General features: G+C 40.0%; 2 protein-coding genes across 3 annotated transcripts; one reads left to right on the plus strand and one right to left on the minus strand.

The window, feature by feature from the left end:
• The first annotated feature begins 6,803 nt into the window (after positions 1-6,803).
• LOC105283365 (integrator complex subunit 10) lies at positions 6,804-10,708 on the plus strand. 2 transcript variants are annotated; one of them, XM_011346054.3, is made up of 8 exons: positions 6,804-7,367; positions 7,529-7,596; positions 8,425-8,668; positions 8,739-9,246; positions 9,319-9,635; positions 9,717-9,881; positions 9,954-10,212; positions 10,332-10,708. In XM_011346054.3, the coding sequence occupies exons 1-8, from the start codon at positions 7,215-7,217 to the stop codon at positions 10,493-10,495; spliced, it is 1,878 nt and encodes a 625-aa protein (XP_011344356.1). In that variant the 5' UTR covers positions 6,804-7,214; the 3' UTR covers positions 10,496-10,708. The 2 variants fall into 2 exon arrangements, with proteins under 2 accessions (XP_011344356.1, XP_011344357.1); XM_011346055.2 differs by having other exon boundaries at positions 7,226-7,596; positions 8,420-8,668.
• Positions 10,703-17,152, minus strand: LOC105283364 (protein transport protein Sec31A). Its single transcript, XM_011346053.3, has 14 exons — positions 16,946-17,152; positions 16,476-16,678; positions 16,003-16,325; positions 15,817-15,920; positions 15,481-15,726; positions 15,113-15,397; positions 14,630-15,007; positions 14,429-14,552; positions 14,038-14,343; positions 12,768-13,945; positions 12,017-12,085; positions 11,688-11,924; positions 11,509-11,580; positions 10,703-11,442 (listed from the first exon to the last, which is right to left on the minus strand). Exons 2-14 carry the CDS (start codon positions 16,676-16,678, stop codon positions 11,254-11,256), a joined length of 3,714 nt encoding a protein of 1,237 aa, XP_011344355.2. The 5' UTR covers positions 16,946-17,152; the 3' UTR covers positions 10,703-11,253.
• Positions 17,153-19,124: the final 1,972 nt, after the last annotated feature.

The following is a 19,124-nucleotide window of genomic DNA, read 5'->3' on the forward strand; positions in this document are numbered from 1 at the left end:
GAACTATGGAAAAGTCCAAAATTCGTGTGATTTATGAATATGAGTTCCGCCGTGGAACCACAGTGTCGGAGACGGCTCGTAATATCAACGCTGTATTTGGTGAAGGTTCAACTACTAAAGCAACGGTGGGCAATTGGTTCAAAAACTTCAGAGATGGAGATTTCAGCCTCGCTAATGAGCCATGTGGAAGACCAAAGACGAAGGTGGATAATGATCACTTGAGAGCCGTAGTAGAGTCCGATCCATCTCAAAGTACACGTGAATTGGCATCGATATTCAATGTTTCTATACCCACCATATTGTTTATTTAGCTGCAATTGGTAAGATAAAGAAGTTGGACAAATGGGTCCCGCACGAATTGACCGATGCGCAGCAGGCGCAACGTCTAGAAGCTTCACTTTCTTTGCTTTCCCGTCACAAAAATGAATCTTTTTTTAATTGAATTGTGACCTGCGATGAAAAGTGGATACTCTACGACAATCGTAAACGCTCACATCAGTGGTTGAACGCTGATGAACCACCGAGACATCACGCGAAACCCAACGTTACACAGAAGAAGCTTATGGTGACTGTTTGGTGGTCCAGGTCAGGTGTTATCTACTACAACTTTATGAAACCTGGTACATCGATAACGGCTGAAGTATATTGCAAGCAACTGGACGAAATGATGCAACAACTTGCTATTAAACAACCGAAATTGGTCAATCGGTCAATGCCAATCCTGTTGCATGATAATGCTCGACCGCACACTGCACGACTGACCGTGGCAAAGCTACAGGAGTTGGAATTGGAAACTCTCCGTCCTCCACCATATTCACCAGATCTATCACCTACCGACTATCACTTCTTCCGGAATTTGGACAACTTCTTGGTGGGAAAATTCTTCATTTCTCAACAGGCAGTCGAAACAGCCTTCCGCGACTTCATCGATTCCCGTACTCCTGGCTTCTATAGTAGAGGCATAGACCATCTACCACTAAAATGGCAGAAGTGTGTAGATAACATGGGCGCATACTTCGATTGAAAATAAATCATGTCCATGTGCCAAAAAATGCAAAAGTTTATGTTCTATTTGTAAAGTTTCATACTTAATGACCCAATATTTAAGACCGTCTTAAGTGTATCTTCAAGATACTCCATAGCCAATGAAACGATCCATACAGCATCTGCAGATAAACTTAAGATGGTCTTAAATATTAAGATTCGACTATGCGTACCGGCCTATGACGATTCTTAAATAACAACATATATAACATAGTAACACATAATATTTGCGTGTGTGACATAGCATTTTAATAATAAATTAAAGTTATATAATAAATTTAATTAAAAATTTTTAATACATTTAATTAATAATTTAAAAAGTAACACATTAATTGCAGTCTCATTCAATTGTCGATATGCCCAGCAGCTGGGCACTCGCGGGCGCCCGTGCCCAATTTCAGACTTTTGCCGATCCCTGGTTTAAGGGGGGAGCCTGCTTTAGAACGCTGAAAATAAGGTATATTTTACGAATTGTTTTTGGAGAAACTATACAGCGGATCATTATAAAACTTTGATGCATTTATTAGTACATGTTTAAAGATAAAAAAAATTATTTTTTTATTTGAATATATCGCTTGTAGAGGTCGTCCTGGAGAAATCTTAGTGCAGCCGCGTCGCCGGCATTGCAAATTGCTGAGCATTCTCCTGCCTCCAAATTTCGTCTAAACTAAAAAATTGAAATATGTTCTCGTTATTTATGAATTCCCATCGTCGATGAACCAAAGAGAGAAGAAAAAAGTTGAAAAGTGCCAAAATGGCGGAGCTTAGAACACAAAAGTACGATTTTTAGGCAAAGTTTTTGAACTTTTTCATGCAAAAATAATTGTTTAACTTAATGTTTTTATGAATATTAAAGGTTCATCGACGATGGGAATTCATAAATAACAAGAAAATATTTCAATTTTTCAGTTTGGATGAAATTTGGAGGCGGGAGAATGCTCACCAATTTACAATGCCAGCTGCACTAAGATGCCTCCAGGACGACCTCTACAGGCGATATATTCAAATCAAAAAATAATTTTTTTTATCTTTAAACATGTACTAATAAATGCATCAAAGTTTTATAATGATCCGCTGTATAGTTTCTCCAAAAACAATTCGTAAAATTATACCTTATTTTCAACGTTCTAAAGCAGGCTCCCCCCCCCCTTAACTCGCTCTTTAAAGCAGATTCAATATCGGATGTTACTTTCTTACAATATAACAATCTTTTCAATGTTTCTCAGTGCAAACGTTTTTATATATCTTGATAATTAAGTGCTACACTATAAGGTTTGTTCAAAGTAAAAATCTTGCGAAATTAATTAAAACATGAAAATAAGGAAAAACGATTTGTACGCTCGCCAAAACTCTTCAAGAGAAGCGCGAAAGTTTGGTGCATCGACTTTCTGTATACCAGCGTGTGTAGCTACATCCATATTATAATACACCCGCGTTGTTTTATTACAAGCGATGTAGTGCCTCAGCAGAGATTTCCATGAAGATACGGACACTTGCGCAAATATTTGTCGCGCGAGTATATTCAATAGCAATAAAGTCTCAATAATATCGCTCGCGCGGTAATTTCCAGTACAATCCTATTACGGCAAAATTTCCGTTAATTAACCAGTATTTTATTAATCAACGTTCTTTAATAATTTTTCACCAAATTGCCAGCTACATAATTGCCGGTGGGTACCGTATGGATACCGTAATCACTGTCGAAACAGTTGGACAACGATGGAAATGTACGACGCCACATTTGTCTACCTCTATTTACTTTTAACTACTTTTAACAAAAAAACAAATTCAACTTACCAGTTCCGATTACTCCAGAGTTCCGCCGATTTATCTTCACTCTCGCATTCGTCACATCGTCCTTGCACCTCTGCATTTGCTAAAAACACAAGATAAGAGTACGATATTTATTTATTATCGATCCATCGTAATACAATGTTGGGAAGCAACACGTGAGATCTGTGTCGTTCACTTTTTCATTCTACCTGATGATCGTAACCCAACGTTGCGGACTGATATCGGATGTCGTACATCCGCCATGATTTTTCGGCGCTGTGCTCCTCGTACGTGACCGACTGCACGAGTATGAGCTACGCAAACGCGATACACTGGGAATTGAATTTCCTCGGTAATTTTAATGCCATTGTGGGCCGCCGAGGAGGAGGGTGGACCCCGAGACAGGGGGATAACTAATACCAGCCACCGCGGCGGTGTGTTGTGCACCCTCCAACTATCTCACAAGCGCGAAATCTCGTCGTAGGTGAGACGCGGCGGTGCGTACGTTTGCTGCCGAACCCGCGCGGATGTCGGGATAACCGCCGGCGGTCGGTTGAACTCGCTCCTTCTCCGAATGACAAATGACGGAATTCGAGGGAGAATATTTCGGAGTTAAACAATCACAGAGTTGCATTAAATCTCTTCTCTTTAATTCACGCGAGGTCGTCTGATTGAATATTAACGTTTCAGAAGCTACCCAGGCAGCACACATTGGTTTCAAAACCGTTTCATAAACGTTTTGCCGTAACGTTTCATAACCATTTTATTGAAACGTTTATTTAGGAGAAAAATGTCCAACGAAAAAACGTTAGGAGAAACGTTTCAGAAACCATCAGAAAAATATTTATCAATTCTATATATCAGTGCCTCAAAGATAGACAGAGTTAAGTCACATTTTTGTAAAAAACTAGATTTTTATATTTTATGAATTACTCTCTAAATTTCGTGTAGTGGAATCTCACTCTTTTGAAATATCACTTCAAGTAATAGTGATCTCAAAAGTTTCAAAAGAAAAGAAGAAGAAAAGAGTATTGGATCGGTTTTCCGGATGGTTATTTATAAGGTGATAACGCAAATGTTTCTTGCGAGAACGTCACGCCTGGCCTGGCCATCTATCGGTCGCTTGGTGAATCAGAGGCGGGAATCACACACACTTGTGTTGATTTTTGTCTCTTGTCCCATAATCGAGTACATTGAAACGTATGATGTAAAAATAATTAATACTCGCAAAGTAAGTAGAAATTACTATTTTTTCTATATTAATTATATAATTTCAAATCAATTTAATAAAACACATTTTTCGTTTCTGTGGAAACGTGAAAAATACGTTTTTAAAATTTAGGTCTAAAAGCGATTTCTATTTAACCGTTTCTTAAATGGTACTTTATGTTTCTCAGACATTAGATACGTCTAAGAAACATGTATTAGGCTAACATGTGCTGCCTGGGTATTCCGTCTCATGCGAAACTTGCCAAGAGCAATATGGCGGCACGAAACATTATTGACGAAATTCCACCTTCAGGAAAAGCGATCGATGATAGATCGCCGTGATCCTCGCGGATTCTCCGCGCAGAGCGAAGAGATCGATCACGGCTCCATTTTCGCGCATAAATCGAGGTCGGGCGACCGCTGACGGAGCTTTATTTCCGGTACTTAAGTCGAGCCCGGAAAGCCGTTGGATACAAAGCCGCGGCGCCATAACCACTTAAGGGAGCTTTCGTCGGAGAGGCTCACGGCGGAATCTGCGTCGCGGCGTAAGCGGATTTGGCCCGCTGTGTTATATCTTTATAAATGGAACTACTCGGCGGGCCCCGTGCGGGAACGTCGCCGGTCCATATCGCTCAGCGGATTTGCAAAATTACCTTTGCCTTTGTTGCCGGTCGGTCGCGGCGCGTCCCGCGGAAAATCTCGCGAAAAACCGCTGGACTCCAAGCTGCCGGATTGCGCGCGATTGATGATGCTAGTCACCGTGAAGACTGTAACGTAACGACCGCTCGAGGATAATTGATTGATTATAACTGACGCGCGTGCGAAAGTTGAGAAATGTTCCGACCGCTTCGCGCCCATACAGCACGGAAGCTTGCAGCAACATTGCAGCAACGTTGCAACGTTGCAAATTGCAATGCAACAGTACAAAGACATTGCAGAGATATATATCCGCAAAATACCAGCACACTTGTAGCAACATGACATTAATATTTCGGAAACATTGCACAATCAAAATGTGTAATTAATTAATATTAATAATTCATTTTATTAAAACATTGGAGTCTTCCTATCCTAACGAGATTCGTCCAAATCTATTCGACCAATGATGTGTGTGATGACCAGAATCTGAGCTCGGTAATATGCGCATGCGGTGTTTGTCTCTTTCGACTATCTAAAGAACATGGTGGTTGTACGACGCGAGCATCATTCTAAAAGAAAGTAGTTACGTAAAAGAAAAAGGTAAGTACTTTTTTATAATATAATTATGTCTAATTATAGCACTTGTGTGCTGTTAAAATCTTGTATCTATTAATTATAATAGAGAATCACTCTATTTGCCTATCTCACGGTTTATATCACTATAACCTCAAAATTATGGAAATTCATTAGAAAACTGCATATTAATAGTTGTAATATTTTTAATAACTTTTTCTGTTATAGAAGCTGTTCGTGAAATACACAATCATGCCACTGATGCAGAAATTGCTGAATGCATTTCCAAGTGGCTTGCTCAAGCTCCGGTTAGGATTGAGGGATCAAAGTATGTGATTTTACATATAATTCTATACATACTTGCAGTATGTATATTTTTATGTAATTTTATGCTAATATATGAATTTTAATTCCTATTTTATTTTTACAGGCAACATACAAACAAAAACGAAGAAAATTCAATTATTTAATTAAAGGAAAAATATTTTAACATAATTAAAGGAAAAATAATATCTCAAGAAGAGGATTTTTAAGTTTTTTTTATAAAGAACAGTTACTTTTTTTATAACAAAAATAGAGAAAATGTTTATTTCATTTTTTATTACTATTGTTATATTACATATAATTGTCTATTTATATTAATAAATAAAAATATTGAAGTTATATAAATAAAAATATTTAAAGTATATAATAATGAATAATTATAATTATTGCAAATTCATTACATTGCAATATTATTATGACGTTTCGTTGCAATGTTCCGAAAAGCGGACATTTTCACATTCCTGCAATCCCATAGCAATGCTGCAGAAACATTTCGCAGTGAATTTGCAATGTTGCTACGTTGCGGTGGAAGATTCCTGCAATATATATGCAATCTTTGCGTGCGTATGAGCGTAATCGACGAAGAAATTCTAAATCGAAAAGAAGATTGCAATATTATTTTTCCGTGGTATCGCACATTCGTGCGCGCGACGCATGAAATGTATTACGTAGTAGGTTTTCTCTTTCAAATTCAAATTCAAAGTTGAGATTTCAGATTTTTAAGTAGTATCGGCGCGCTCAACATTTTTATTATAGGTATATACACGAAATTTTATATATTGCTGATAATTCTAGCATCGATCCACGTTTAACGAAATATTCAAGTAAAATAATTAACGGGTTGACCAGAAAATGTAACGATTAGTCGCGATCTCGATTTATTGGTAGTTATGTGACAAGAGCCTTAATATTAAAATCGCATTCTCTGTTTTAATTCTTGAGATAATTCTGTTAATACATAGTTGGACTGCTTTTCGAACATGTTTATAACAAATATGTTTATCTTCGTTGTAAACAATATAACTTGTACTTGGATTGAAGACACATTCAATTGACTAACACTTTGACAATCTCGAACAGTATATCGAATATTAACAGATATTTAAGTATTCTAATGAGTAATAATATATACATAAATAATATATAATAATTTTTCTTTTTGCACAGTGAGGAATAATAATACAGATCGCTGCCTTATCGACTGCGAGAGCTTAGGTAATTTAGTTCGAGGGGGCGTAATTGTACAGGAAATTTTTCAAGCCGCATAAACTCTACTGAAGTCAGCTGGATTATCCGTTTCATATCTCGCCGGTGATGATTTCATTAATAATGTTGAAGAATTCTTATAGAAAGCCACCGGTCGCTGAAGGGACAAATATTCATTGAAGGTTGCAGAAGAAAGGGAAAAGCAGAGTTATTATACTAGCTTAGGGATCCAGGTTAAGAGTGAGCAGTACTAGATATCCATACGGTGTCGATCAAGCATTTGTTGATAACTACATGCATCGACGAACAGCATTAATTTTCATGTGCCAATGGCTTGACAGTACATTTCTAAATATTACAAATACACAAGCGCGTAATTGCATGTGACATATAAATTATATGAGGGTTGCATTGTGTGCGCATTGAGATTACCCTAACCTTACATCATGTTGGAAAAAACGTCCGCTCCGGATAATCAGTTATCCAAGGAAGATTATTTAATAATGAGAGCCAAAGAGGCATTGCCGGTTGACATTTATGCTGCCAAGTCGTGGCTGATTACTGCGAGATCTTTATTTCCGCACAGTGCAAAAATTCAGGTCAGTATGTTGTCACAGGTACTCTCTGTTATTTTTTAAATTCTTTTATCCACGTTGAAATAATTTATTCGAACAATTATATTTTTCCAGTAATTAAGTAGATTTAGATTAGAAGGCACAATTATAATAATTTTACATATGTATAATTTCATTTCTTCTAGTTTGAATCATATCGTATCGAAAAATTGTCAAAAAATGTAAAAGAAGCAGCGAAATGTTTTAGTGAAATGTGAGTATCGATCATCATTGTGATATACAGGGTGTTTCCTAAGTAAGTAGACAAACTTAAGGAGGATATTCCTTGGCTTATTTTAAGAAGAAAAGGTCATATAAACATATGTCCTAAACTGCTTTGTTTTCCAAAACAAAGTACATCACTGTTTTCGTTCACTTTTCGTTTATTATAGAACAGTTTGTATTATTGCAAATGAAACAAATGAAAAATAATAGTAACCAAAAAGAAAAATTATAACGAAAAAGAAAATAGTAACTAAAAAGAAAAATAATAACATCACAGTAACTGCTGAAAATGTCCACCTGCAGCCATGATACACGCCTCGACTCTCCTTTCCATTGATTGACGTACACGCTCAAAAATACCTGGAGTGTTACGTATTCTTTCACATCCATCTATTATGCGATTTCTGAGATCTTCTTCATTTTGAATAGGTGTAGCGTAAACTAAAGATTTAAGCTGTCCCCATAGAAAAAAATCTACTGGATTTAAGTCTGGGGATCTTGCAGGCCATAAATGGTTTGGTCTTTGAGTACCTCGACCGATCCATCGATTGGCAAACTTCCTGTTCAAAAATTGACCATCCCCACCGCTGTTGACTCGTACTGCAAAAGCACGCTATCCGAAAAGTGAACGAAAACAGTGATGTACTTTTTTTGGAAAACAAAGCAGTTTAGGACATATGTTTATATGACCTTTTCTTCTTAAAATAAGCCAAGGAATATCCTCCTTAAGTTTGTCTACTTACTTAGGAAACACCCTGTATATGTGCAGTTGTATCTGCGCAGCTTCCTTGCAATTGTTTCTTACATGTAAGCACAGATTCCAAAACTTCCCGGACGATCGCGAGATATGGAAGGAGATAGAAATGGTAACAGCGTGTTTGCGCTCGGAGCAGTGCGACACCGAGGCGGAATTCCTGTGTCAAATGTTCCAACACATACCGCAAGATCTACAACACAGATTACTTGTCATGACAGCCGATCACAGCGAGGATACAATGGAGCATTGCAAATTGCTGCTTCTGCTGTTACGTAGATTTCCCCAGACCATCGCGACTCATGGAGTATGCTGTATCTTAAAGTACGTCTTAAACAACATGCTTATCTCTTTATATCAATTTTCTTGCTTTGCAGCCACGTCTGGTGGAAACTCTGCTAACTGCTGAGAAGCATAGCCATCCAGGCCGCACTGTAAACGGTTTCAGGCGATTGCTGGCGTGCGACGCGCTGCCGCTTCTCGGTGCCGCTCCGGTGGAGTTGAATTCGCGCCTCAGTTTACGACTGCTCTACAAAGCTGTCGAGTTTTACCTGGCGTACATACAGCAGCCGCAAGACGCGCAAATTCAAAATCCCTGGGAGAGGCTATTCCAGATTGTTGAATTAATAGGCAGCAAGTTGGGGTGGGAGCTGAGCAGCCTATTCTCCACACCCTGGAGCCACGAGTCGTACAGCGAGAGGCTGCAGCAGTACGCGATCGCGCACAGTACCGGTCTGTGTGAAGAGCCGATTGTCCGGCAGTTGCTGATATGTACGATTGTAGTGTTGTTGAGAATATTGAACGAGCACGCAGCACTCATTAACAACGACGAGACGATGTATTGCCTCGTGGAGGCTTTCGGGGAGGCAACGCATTCCTCTGCAGGTGAGACGCTGCGTTCGTGCGGCTGCTTGCAGTAAGCTTCGTACACTTAATATCTCGAATTTCGTAAGCCAGAATCCAAATTGAAGAAACGGAAACGGGAGGAGAGCACCGGAGTGATAGTGACGAGCGACAGCGAGTACAACGGCGGTGGTCTACCCCTGGCAGTGAAGCTGTGGGATCTGTTGCACAGCAGCGATTTCCTGCAGAGGGAAATAGGCAAGCTGAATCAGCAGTTACGGCTTGATAGCTGGTTGAACTCGTTCTTGACGGATCTGGCTATGTACAAAGGCCTACACCACGAAGTGCTGGCCAGGTTGCCGCAGGAAGCCAACAGTTTCTCTGCGAATCTTCGTATGGCCAGTACATGCTTCTTTCTGAAAGATTACAAGGTGTGCGAGGCGGTTCTCCGAGTGGCTCGCGACTTTCTCGTATTTTCTTGCAGCATCATATAAATTTGCTCTTTCTTTAAGACAATGTTGGAGTACATCGTCCTAGTAGCAAGCTCGTTGCCCACCGCGTCGGGCAAAGTATCCCACAATTTGACGGTGCCAAGCGTAAGACACTTGCACTACTTGACGCTCGCCCGGTTTCCCATCTTGCAGTACTGTTGCAGATTGCTCCTTTTAGCTATAAAAGTAAGTTCTCTACACCCATAGTATCCTTCACGACGGTATCAGCGGATAATTATACGATGGATATGATTTTAGGAGAATTTTTCCCTACCCGGAAGCGTTGGAGACTTGGCTATAGGACATGCGCTGGTTCTAATGCAGATAGATTGGCCGCAAGAAGCCAGTACTTTGACCACGATTACGGAACGGATTCTCAATCGCGGTAGTTTCGCTTATCCATTATTCCAAGCGTACATAATATGCGTTGATATCTTAGAAGAATTAACGTATATATGGACCGATCACGGTGGCGGAGTGTCGCTGGATATAACTGCAAGCTCAGGAGTCGTGCAAAGTACGCGTGATTTTCTTTAATATGCCTATCACATTTTTATTTATTTTTTATCGTTATTTTTTTTTAATTACATTTTCCGTACAGAAAATACGTGTTATTTATGCCTCGAATTGCTTCAGATCGCCGTATCACTACTCGTGGTGCTGATAAAGGAGTGCGTGAGGAGGTGAAGCAGGCTATGCGTCGACAAGCCGCGCGAGACGGTATCGATCCTCTGGATGAATTGTTACAGAAATTTATTGTCAACGAGAAAACGGCCATTATGCACAGTTTGATTATTTAGTGATATAGCTTCGTATCTTATCGTTTGTTATCTGTGACTCGTTTACAAGACTCGTATACGATCAGAATTTTTATATAAAATTTTATGAAATTACTTTGACCCTCAGAATTCAATTTGTTCCTAGATTTTTATCTAGCGTCAACCAGCACACGTAACATCTTGTAATTTATTGATGATTTTTCTTATAAAATAATATACAGTTTTTTATGCAATTAATAAAACGTGCGATTTTATTTATTACAAAACCCCATTTCGCATACCAAGTAGAAGGATACAGCGTCTGTAATATACGTCGAGCACAAAGTGGAAACAAATTTTGAACATTTATAAAAACACTGGCGCTTAATTCTCTCAATTAATTTTAATATTGTAATATATATATATATATATATATATATATACACACATATAATTGTTAAAACCAACTTTTGTTAGCATATTTGCCATTAAATCTTTTATACAGACGCCTTTTCGTAAATACCTCGTTATCTCCTTACACCTTTAACAATAAAATCTTGCTAACCGGCAAAATTATATTATATAAAGTTATCATACTCTGCATTAAAATACAACTTTTTAAGCAAGATATATAAAAATGTATGAGTGATGCATAAAAATCTTAATCATGGATACAATTATGCACTACACATGATTATATACTGGACCTGAGTTAGCTTCTAACTCAATCAATAAAATCGTGTAGAATTACAAAAATTCATAATGATTACAGGTATGAACAATTTCGCTTCTGGGGTACTCTATCTGATGTAAACGCTCATTTGAAGGGCACTTAGAAGTAATACTTTAATTCCAGGCATGAAGGAAGCTATTTGACTAAAATCTGGTCCTGACACTAATTGCGTATGTAGATCCAATCCTGCTGTATAATTGCCGTCTTGAATCATCTGCGATATCTGATGCAACGTTTGCAGAGTATTTTGCGATAACTGGAAAAAGGATGTACGGTTGTAAATTTCGAAACGATGTGATAGAAAATAATTCACGTCATGTACCTTATTTTCTCTAAGACAGTCGTAAAGCACTTCCAGTTTCTTTGACACATCTTCTATCTTCTTTTTAATTTGCTGGAAAAATAACTCGAATATTTAGAGACTTACATTGAGCAACAAGAAAACTGGCGCTACAAATGTCGTTGCATTTGTAAATGATATAAGGATCGAAAAATACTTACTGGATTCTTCGCATTTTCATAGCACTGATTCCTTAGCTCATCAAATATCGTTTTCAAATGTACATGCTGCTCGGGAATGGGGGCTTTCGGTTTTTCAGGTTCAGCCACTCTCGCAGGCATGACAGGTTGTAGCGGTTCGACTGGTTTGTTAAGTGGCGCTGCACTCGGCATGCTTTGTCCATATTGCGGATTATAAGGTACATGAGGCTCCTGATAAAAGTTGTCTTGAGGTAATGGCTAGAAGAATTACATAAAAAAGAATAATTACGCATATGTAAATAATTATAGATCTACATGATACGTGTACGTGAAAAACATCTAAAGCTTACATTCGCTTCCGGTTGGCCGCCTCGCAATGGGTGCATAATTGGATTTTGTGACTGAAATTCTGGTTTCGGCTAGAAACACATAAACGTAATTTAGTCTCGTATCATTTTAGATTTTTCTTCAAGTCTCATCTATATTTTGCAGTGATAATTAATATCGCATCTATGGAGCCACGCAGAAAAATGGAAGCTTTCAGACAACGAGATACTCCACAAGCTCACTTTAAGACTTAAAGTGATGACATCAACAAAGTGTACAATAAAGCCGCTTATTTTTATCAAGTTTATGGTAATACATGAAAATATGAATAAACGATGCGCATAATAGCGGTTTCAAAGTACAAAGCGATTTGAAATTCTCTTCTCGCACAGCACGCTTATTAGTTTATGGCACACAGATATGAATGTGTTATGTCATAAACGTTGGTGGGATTAATTTTATTAATAACATAGGTAACCGTGTATATTTTATAATCGCGAGGTATCGTAGATGTAGCACTCGCTCAACGAAGCCAGCTACCTTAAGATCTACACCCTGTGAATGCTTCGCCTTCCACTTCCTGGTACCAGCATGTTCCGCAGACATTTCATTTTTGTTGTATAGTGCCAGTATTGGCTATGTGATTTTAATACACTCATCAGTATCTAAATGTATAGAGGCTCATATCCGAAACGATATTAAAACAGTGCGGAAATGGCTATCGATCGAAACTAAGAGATAATACAACTGGATAGATTCGATTCGATGGCTTACCTGCACTTTGGCGCTTTTTCCGATCGGTGGATCGTTCCATCCGGACGACTGCGGCGGGAACTGGTACATATTTCCGTTGCCGTACGTCGGCGACTGCGAAGTAGGCTGGGTAGTTCTGGGTTCGTAGATTTGAGGCTGTGATGTACTTTGCAGCGGCACGTTTTGCAGCGGTGGGTTTTGCAACGGCGGATTCTGCAGCGGTACATTTTGCAACGGCGGCATCACGTTCGGCTGAAGCGTTTTGTACGGCTCGGGTTCCTTCGGAGCGTTCATGAAACTCGATTGTTGATTGCCGGGATAAACGTTACCCGGCATTGGGACTTGCGGTTGATACGAATTCTGCGGGGCGTAGCCGGGGACAGGCGCCATTTGTTGAGAGTTGTACAACGGATTTGCCGGCGGGAAGCCAGTCTGGCCGTACGACGGGGTGGACTTCACAGACGGGTCTATCAAGTATTTCGATCTTGATTGCGGACCGACGCTGGATGGTCTCGAGCTACCCAAATTCGAGCCAGTCGTCGGTGGCGGTGGCGGAGGAGGCTGACCTGCCGGCACTTGATTGTACGTGGAATACTGATCGTAGATCGCGGGCTGTGCCTGAGGCTGAGGAGGAGGCGGCATCCCGTACTGCTGAGGCGGTTGGGCGAATTGATTCGCAGCACCTCCGTAGGCTTGCTTCAACGGAGTTGTGTTCCAGTTCTGCACGGGCGTCGTCTGTGGTAAGGGTTGCTGCAACGGCTGCAACGGATTGTTGTACACGTTCTGCGAGCTGTGCGACAATTTTCGCGTCTGGTCGTAGTAATAATTCTGCGACTTCGCGGCCTGCCGCTGCTCTTGTATGTAACCGAGAGCCCTGCAGAGGCGTTCCCTCAGCATCGAGACTCGCTGCTCCTTGCTGTCTCCGAGGTAATTCAAGGCAGCTTCCAGATCGCCTTCCGCCGCCAGCATCTCGGCGTACTGCGAGAGCACGGTTGCGATCTTATCCTCTATCTGAATCTCCCTGACGCCTTGAAACTTCAAGGCCTTTTGCATTATTACCACCAGCTCCACCACTTCCTGAATGTCGGTATCGGTCACCTCGATCAACTTGTTCAAGTTGCCGGAGCAGATGTAACAGATCTGCGCCTGTTTTTTAAGGGCAGGATTTTCGCACGCCACCAAACGGTCACCGAGCATATCTGTCGCACACCAAATTACCAAGTAAGAACGCGAGAAACATAAATAACAAATGAACAGACCATCTTTAGCTAGTAATTCATCGCGTACTTACCGCACAAAGCGGATCGTTCCTGCAGGCTGGAATACGTAAATATACCAACCAGCGCTTCCTTCCAGCACTTTATGTCACTGTTCTTCACAACTTCCGCCCAATTTTCGCTAACTACCGAATTGATGAGGGAATTTAACGCGCCGGAATGTTCCGAGAAGTACCTGTACTGAGTAGTCGCCAGCAGCTCGGGGCCAGCGGCCATTGCGAGGATTATCGCGTCGGCGTACCTCTTGCTAGCAAAGCACAAGGATACAGCGGCCTCGATATTTCCCAGGAGGATAGCTTGCGTGATAAGACCATCCTCATCTAAGGAAACAAGAAAGCAAGCGTGAATCACGTGCGAATTTCTCTTGCTGTCGTACAAAATTGCCAATGTCCACTGATGTATCACCATTGGAGGTATTTATGGCATAACTGGTGTCCATGAATTTGCTTGTCGATGCTGCCCGCTTGCTTTGCTCCTGCGCGAGGCTGTCAAATACCGCAGCGTCATCCATAACATTTCCATTCAGTACCTAAATTAAACGAGCAGCCTGTATAATCGATGTTGAGGTAAGAAATGCATACGCGTGGGTATCAGTCAAGATCTTACATTATTGAGATTGGAAACTCCTTCTATAATATTGCTTATGTCGTCTTGAGGTATATATTGATTTAATCTGTTGTTCATTGCCTCGATATTGTAGCCCAACAGTTCCAGTATGCTCTTCGTCACATCTTCGGCAAAGTAAGCGCGTACACAGCTCCAGATCTTCTTGGTATGTTCATCCGAAGACCTGTCCATCTTCTCCTTGCAGAACTCGCTGTACTGTTCGGTCTCCAACGTCGCCTTCAGTTTGTTGGAACGTTGAATGAGGTTCGGCTGCGTTATTACTTGCGATATAACAACTTTTCTGCTTGAGGTCGCTGTCCTGTTCGATATATTTGGATCAACAGGTTGGTTCTCGAAAATCACTAATTTACCGCCAAACTAAAAATGCCATTACTTTGATTACACGATTCTGATTTTTCTCATGAAGGAATATCGTTGGTTCAGTATAACATGGTACAATGTAATACGAAGTTGCAAACTCACTCCAAATGATGCGCCAAATGGCCTTTTCAACCATTTAGGCGCTTTCGTCAATACTGCTGTAGTTCCTGTTTGAACGGTGGATGGAAGCTGAGTGAAAGGATCTATTCCTGGGAATGAATCGATCAGTTTGTTGGACGTTTCTTGCTGCTGTCCACCTAATAATGAATAGACAACGGCATGACCATCGAAACTACTGCCAACAATTAATCCCGGGTGTCTTGGGCACCAGGAGACATCGAAGTTCCATTGAGTTGTCTGGGCTAATTCACATATCACCTCACCATTCTGCCAAAGAGCATTTAAAATTCGACAATTTTTTCTCCTAATACTTAAAACTATCAAAATATTAAAGATACACTACTGCGTACCGGTGCGTTCGAGTTTGGATTCCAACATAAGATTCTGTTATCTTTAGCACAACTCAAAAGTAGATCGGAATCATGCGGATTCCATGCAATCGAGAGAACACCGCGTTCGTGACCCTGTAGCATTTTCAAGGGTGATGTCGGAACCCTCACATCCCACAACTCGATGATGGGTGTTTGATCGTCCTCGGATGCTAAACACAATTGCGTTCCGACATCTGGGTGCCATTGGGCCACTTTCCAGCGCACCTATATAATCAGAACGTAATTGTCAGGTTTTCTCTGAACGTTCTTCGAACGTCCTTGCATCATAATCGAGGATGACTATACGTGTTATACCTTTGAGTTTGCGTCTGTCAGTTTAAATATGGGCTTCTTTTCTTTCACATTCCATATGACGCAGCATTGCGAGAATGTGGAAGCAAGAATATCCTTCAAGTGTGCTATAACAAGATTACCAACTATTAAAATCCGACTTGCATAAATAATTATTCAGAGTTTCTTTGATTGCGATCTGGTATGAACCTTGTTTGTTCCAGGCGATGTGCTGAACATCCTCCGACGAATGACTTCTAGGAGAAAGAGGCGTCGGCACGTTCGTATTAATATCCCAAATATAAATCTCGCTCTCGGTCGCACCTGTGGCTAATTGATTATCCTCTCGGAAGGGATTAAAATCCATTGCTCTAACAGAACCACTGTGTCTGTGAGGACTACTTATCAAGCAATTACTATCCCTGGCTAACAGTTTTGCAGCAGAATATATTTTTATGGTTCCATCCTCGCAGCCACCGACAATAATGCCTGCCGGATTATTCCCATAGGATCCCCAAATAATTTTGTGAAACCTGGATGGCCAGAAGATAAAATATTTAATTAGTCAGAGTACAAAGAAGCAAATATTAAATAACTAATATTAAATAATTATATAGCAAATAATAAACAACGTTTACTAAAGTTTTTTATCTAGAATCAGTGTACCGATAAATTATTCAAACCTGTGGTCACTAGGAACGCTAGCTTGCAATTCCATATCGTATCCTGGTTGTTGTAGATTCAGCGAGTACAAATCCAAGCTGGCGGAAGTGCTGAAACTTGCATCCAATTGTTGCGCAGCCGTCCCCGCAGCCAGCATGATGGGATATTGAGCTGGTGGGGACCATGCTACGTTGACAGTCTTCAGCAACTCTTTGACTCTCATCTGTACACGATGCGAGAAAGAAAGTTATATTTATGGAGTAATGTCTCTTACGCATTACGAGAAAGGAATTATTCCCGAGTGACTTTAGCACCGAAATTCAAGTAAGAACAATTAATTGTATAAATGCAGTGGATGATATTGTCAAAAAAATGCAGCCAGCATTGCAGGTAAAGATTATGTTTCGGTCTGAAATTAAGCCCGTTGCTCTTCGAATGATTCCGACAACGGTTGACACCTCGGGATCTCGATCAAATAGTGCACTCTTACCTTGATGTGCGTATTCAGCTGGATATTTTATACGAAACAGTATACGTGGTTTGACAAGATGCATCCACCCTTCGTCTTCCAACGTGGCGAACTGCATGCGAACAACCGATGCTATCGCCCTCCTTGGAGCTGTCAGAGTATTACGGTACCCTGTTTCACTTTAGGCTGCGCTCCGATATTCACTGCCAGTACTGAAAATCTATAGTTTATGTCACGTACACTATAGATTGTCAGTACTGGCAGAGAGAAACCTGAGAGCGGCCACCAGCCTCCTGACGTTTGGCGCCGCCTGACAAAGTGGACGTGAACTAGTTCGTTACGCTCGGTAATGATACAAGTGAGCATTTTCCAGCGGTACGGAAAGTACATACCATGAATAGCTGAAGTTCGGCGCGAAGCGCGGTAGTCCGGTGGCTAAGCGCGAGACTCGTATTTCGCCATCCGCGCAAGTTGGGTTCGAGACCGAGTCGTGATAATTTTTTTTTCGGATTTTTGTTTCTTTGTGTTTGCATCATATTTTTTTATTATGTACATAATGATTTATTATGTTTTATTATATTTTGGAGGTATACGTATATAATGAGACATAAACATATACATTTAACATTTGTAAACTTTTTATTTATTTATATAGTTTGTATACTGTCGAGTGTTTATTTATTATAAAATTCTGACATAACTGTACAGTGTTGCGGATGGAAAATTTATATAAAAGCATAAAAAACATAAATGCTTTTATATAAATTTTCATCCGCAACACTGTACAGTCATAGGCACAGAGGTTGTGACACTTTTTTTTAATGAGTCAGAATTTTATAATAAATAAACACTCGACAGTATACAAACTATATAAATAAATAAAAAGTTTACAAATGTTAAATGTATATGTTTATGTCTCATTATACATATACGTATACCTCCAAAATATAATAAAACATAATAAATCATTATTTACATAATAAAAAAATATAATGCAAACACAAAGAAACAAAAATCCGAAGAAAAAAAATTATCACAACTCGGTCTCGAACCCAACTTGCGCGGATGGCAAAACACGAGTCTCGCGCTTAGCCACTGGACCACGGCGCTTCACGCCGAGCTATAGCTATTCATGGTACTTTTCGTACCGCTGGAAAATGCTCACTTTTAGATGTAAATTTCTCCGAAACCAAGGCTCATACACCCAAACCCTCGAACACGACATTAATATTTTTACCTTCCCTTTCGAACGCACTATGACTCGTTCGAAAGTAGAGTTTACATAGGAAAGCTTCCTTATGAATAGTTTGGACACGAATCATGTATCATTACCGAGCGTAACGAACTAGTTCACGTCCACTTTGTCAGGCGGCGCGTCAAACGTCAGGAAATGTGCCCGTGGAGGCTGGTGGCCGCTCTCAGGTTTCTCTCTGGTACTGGCAGTGAATAACGGAACGCCAGGGGATCGATCATGTAATGTAATTTCGAGTGAAACTTTTTACTTTTTATTTTCCACTTTATTTCGTGTGAACTTTTTCAGTATTCACGCGATTAGGTATCTCTGTTCGTGGGAAGTATAATCTATCACTAAGGAGAGTGTCTTCCTCACCGTTTTCTTAAAAAACTATGCAGTATTGTATATTTTGAATACTTGCGAAAATACGTGAAACTTTTCATTTTCCATCCTTGGAGAAAAAGTGACGCGACCGCTGCGCCCAGAGTGTGGCTCACGACGCCTGTAGCATGGCAACCCGTCAAATCTCTCTCTAGTTGGTCACATAAGTACAGGCGTTCCAATCTTTTATTTCAATAGCAGTTCTTAAACATTTAAAGATACCTTCCTGTCTAGCTCAAATATTTTATTAAATAATGAAATATACATATAAAAAATAAAATAAAAAGTTTGCATAACTGAAAATGAATTTATATTTTATTATCTTCAAGTTATACAACAGTAGATAAAGAAGTTACCGCTTAATAATAAAATAAAAGCACTTCTAGAAATGCAATCAATAATTTATCTGCACACAAGATTTTACCGAAATATATCAAATATCGCCAAACATAATTTTGCAAGATGCACAATTCAATAACTGGTTTTGAATGGTGTTGAATGGTGTTGAGAAAGAGACAAGTGTTCAAAGGAGAGAGAAGAGGTTTACAGCGCGCTGCTGAGCAACTTCCTTCCTTCGCGAATGCG

Source organism: Ooceraea biroi, chromosome 2 (assembly GCF_003672135.1).
Source record: "Ooceraea biroi isolate clonal line C1 chromosome 2, Obir_v5.4, whole genome shotgun sequence".
Taxonomy (NCBI): Eukaryota; Metazoa; Arthropoda; class Insecta; order Hymenoptera; family Formicidae; genus Ooceraea; species Ooceraea biroi.

Excerpts from the sequence above, each read along its gene's own strand:
- LOC105283365 (XM_011346054.3), top strand. The coding sequence starts at position 7,215 with ATGTTGGAAAAAACGTCCGCTCCGGATAATCAGTTATCCAAGGAAGAT. Across the intron at positions 9,882-9,953 it reads TGCTCCTTTTAGCTATAAAA|GAGAATTTTTCCCTACCCGG; the intron begins GTAAGTTCTCTA and ends ATATGATTTTAG. Across the intron at positions 10,213-10,331 it reads AAGCTCAGGAGTCGTGCAAA|ATCGCCGTATCACTACTCGT; the intron begins GTACGCGTGATT and ends GAATTGCTTCAG.
- LOC105283364 (XM_011346053.3), bottom strand. The coding sequence starts at position 16,678 with ATGAGAGTCAAAGAGTTGCTGAAGACTGTCAACGTAGCATGGTCCCCA. Across the intron at positions 16,326-16,475 it reads AGCGTTCCTAGTGACCACAG|GTTTCACAAAATTATTTGGG; the intron begins GTTTGAATAATT and ends CTGGCCATCCAG. Across the intron at positions 13,946-14,037 it reads GGAACGATCCGCTTTGTGCG|ATATGCTCGGTGACCGTTTG; the intron begins GTAAGTACGCGA and ends GGTGTGCGACAG.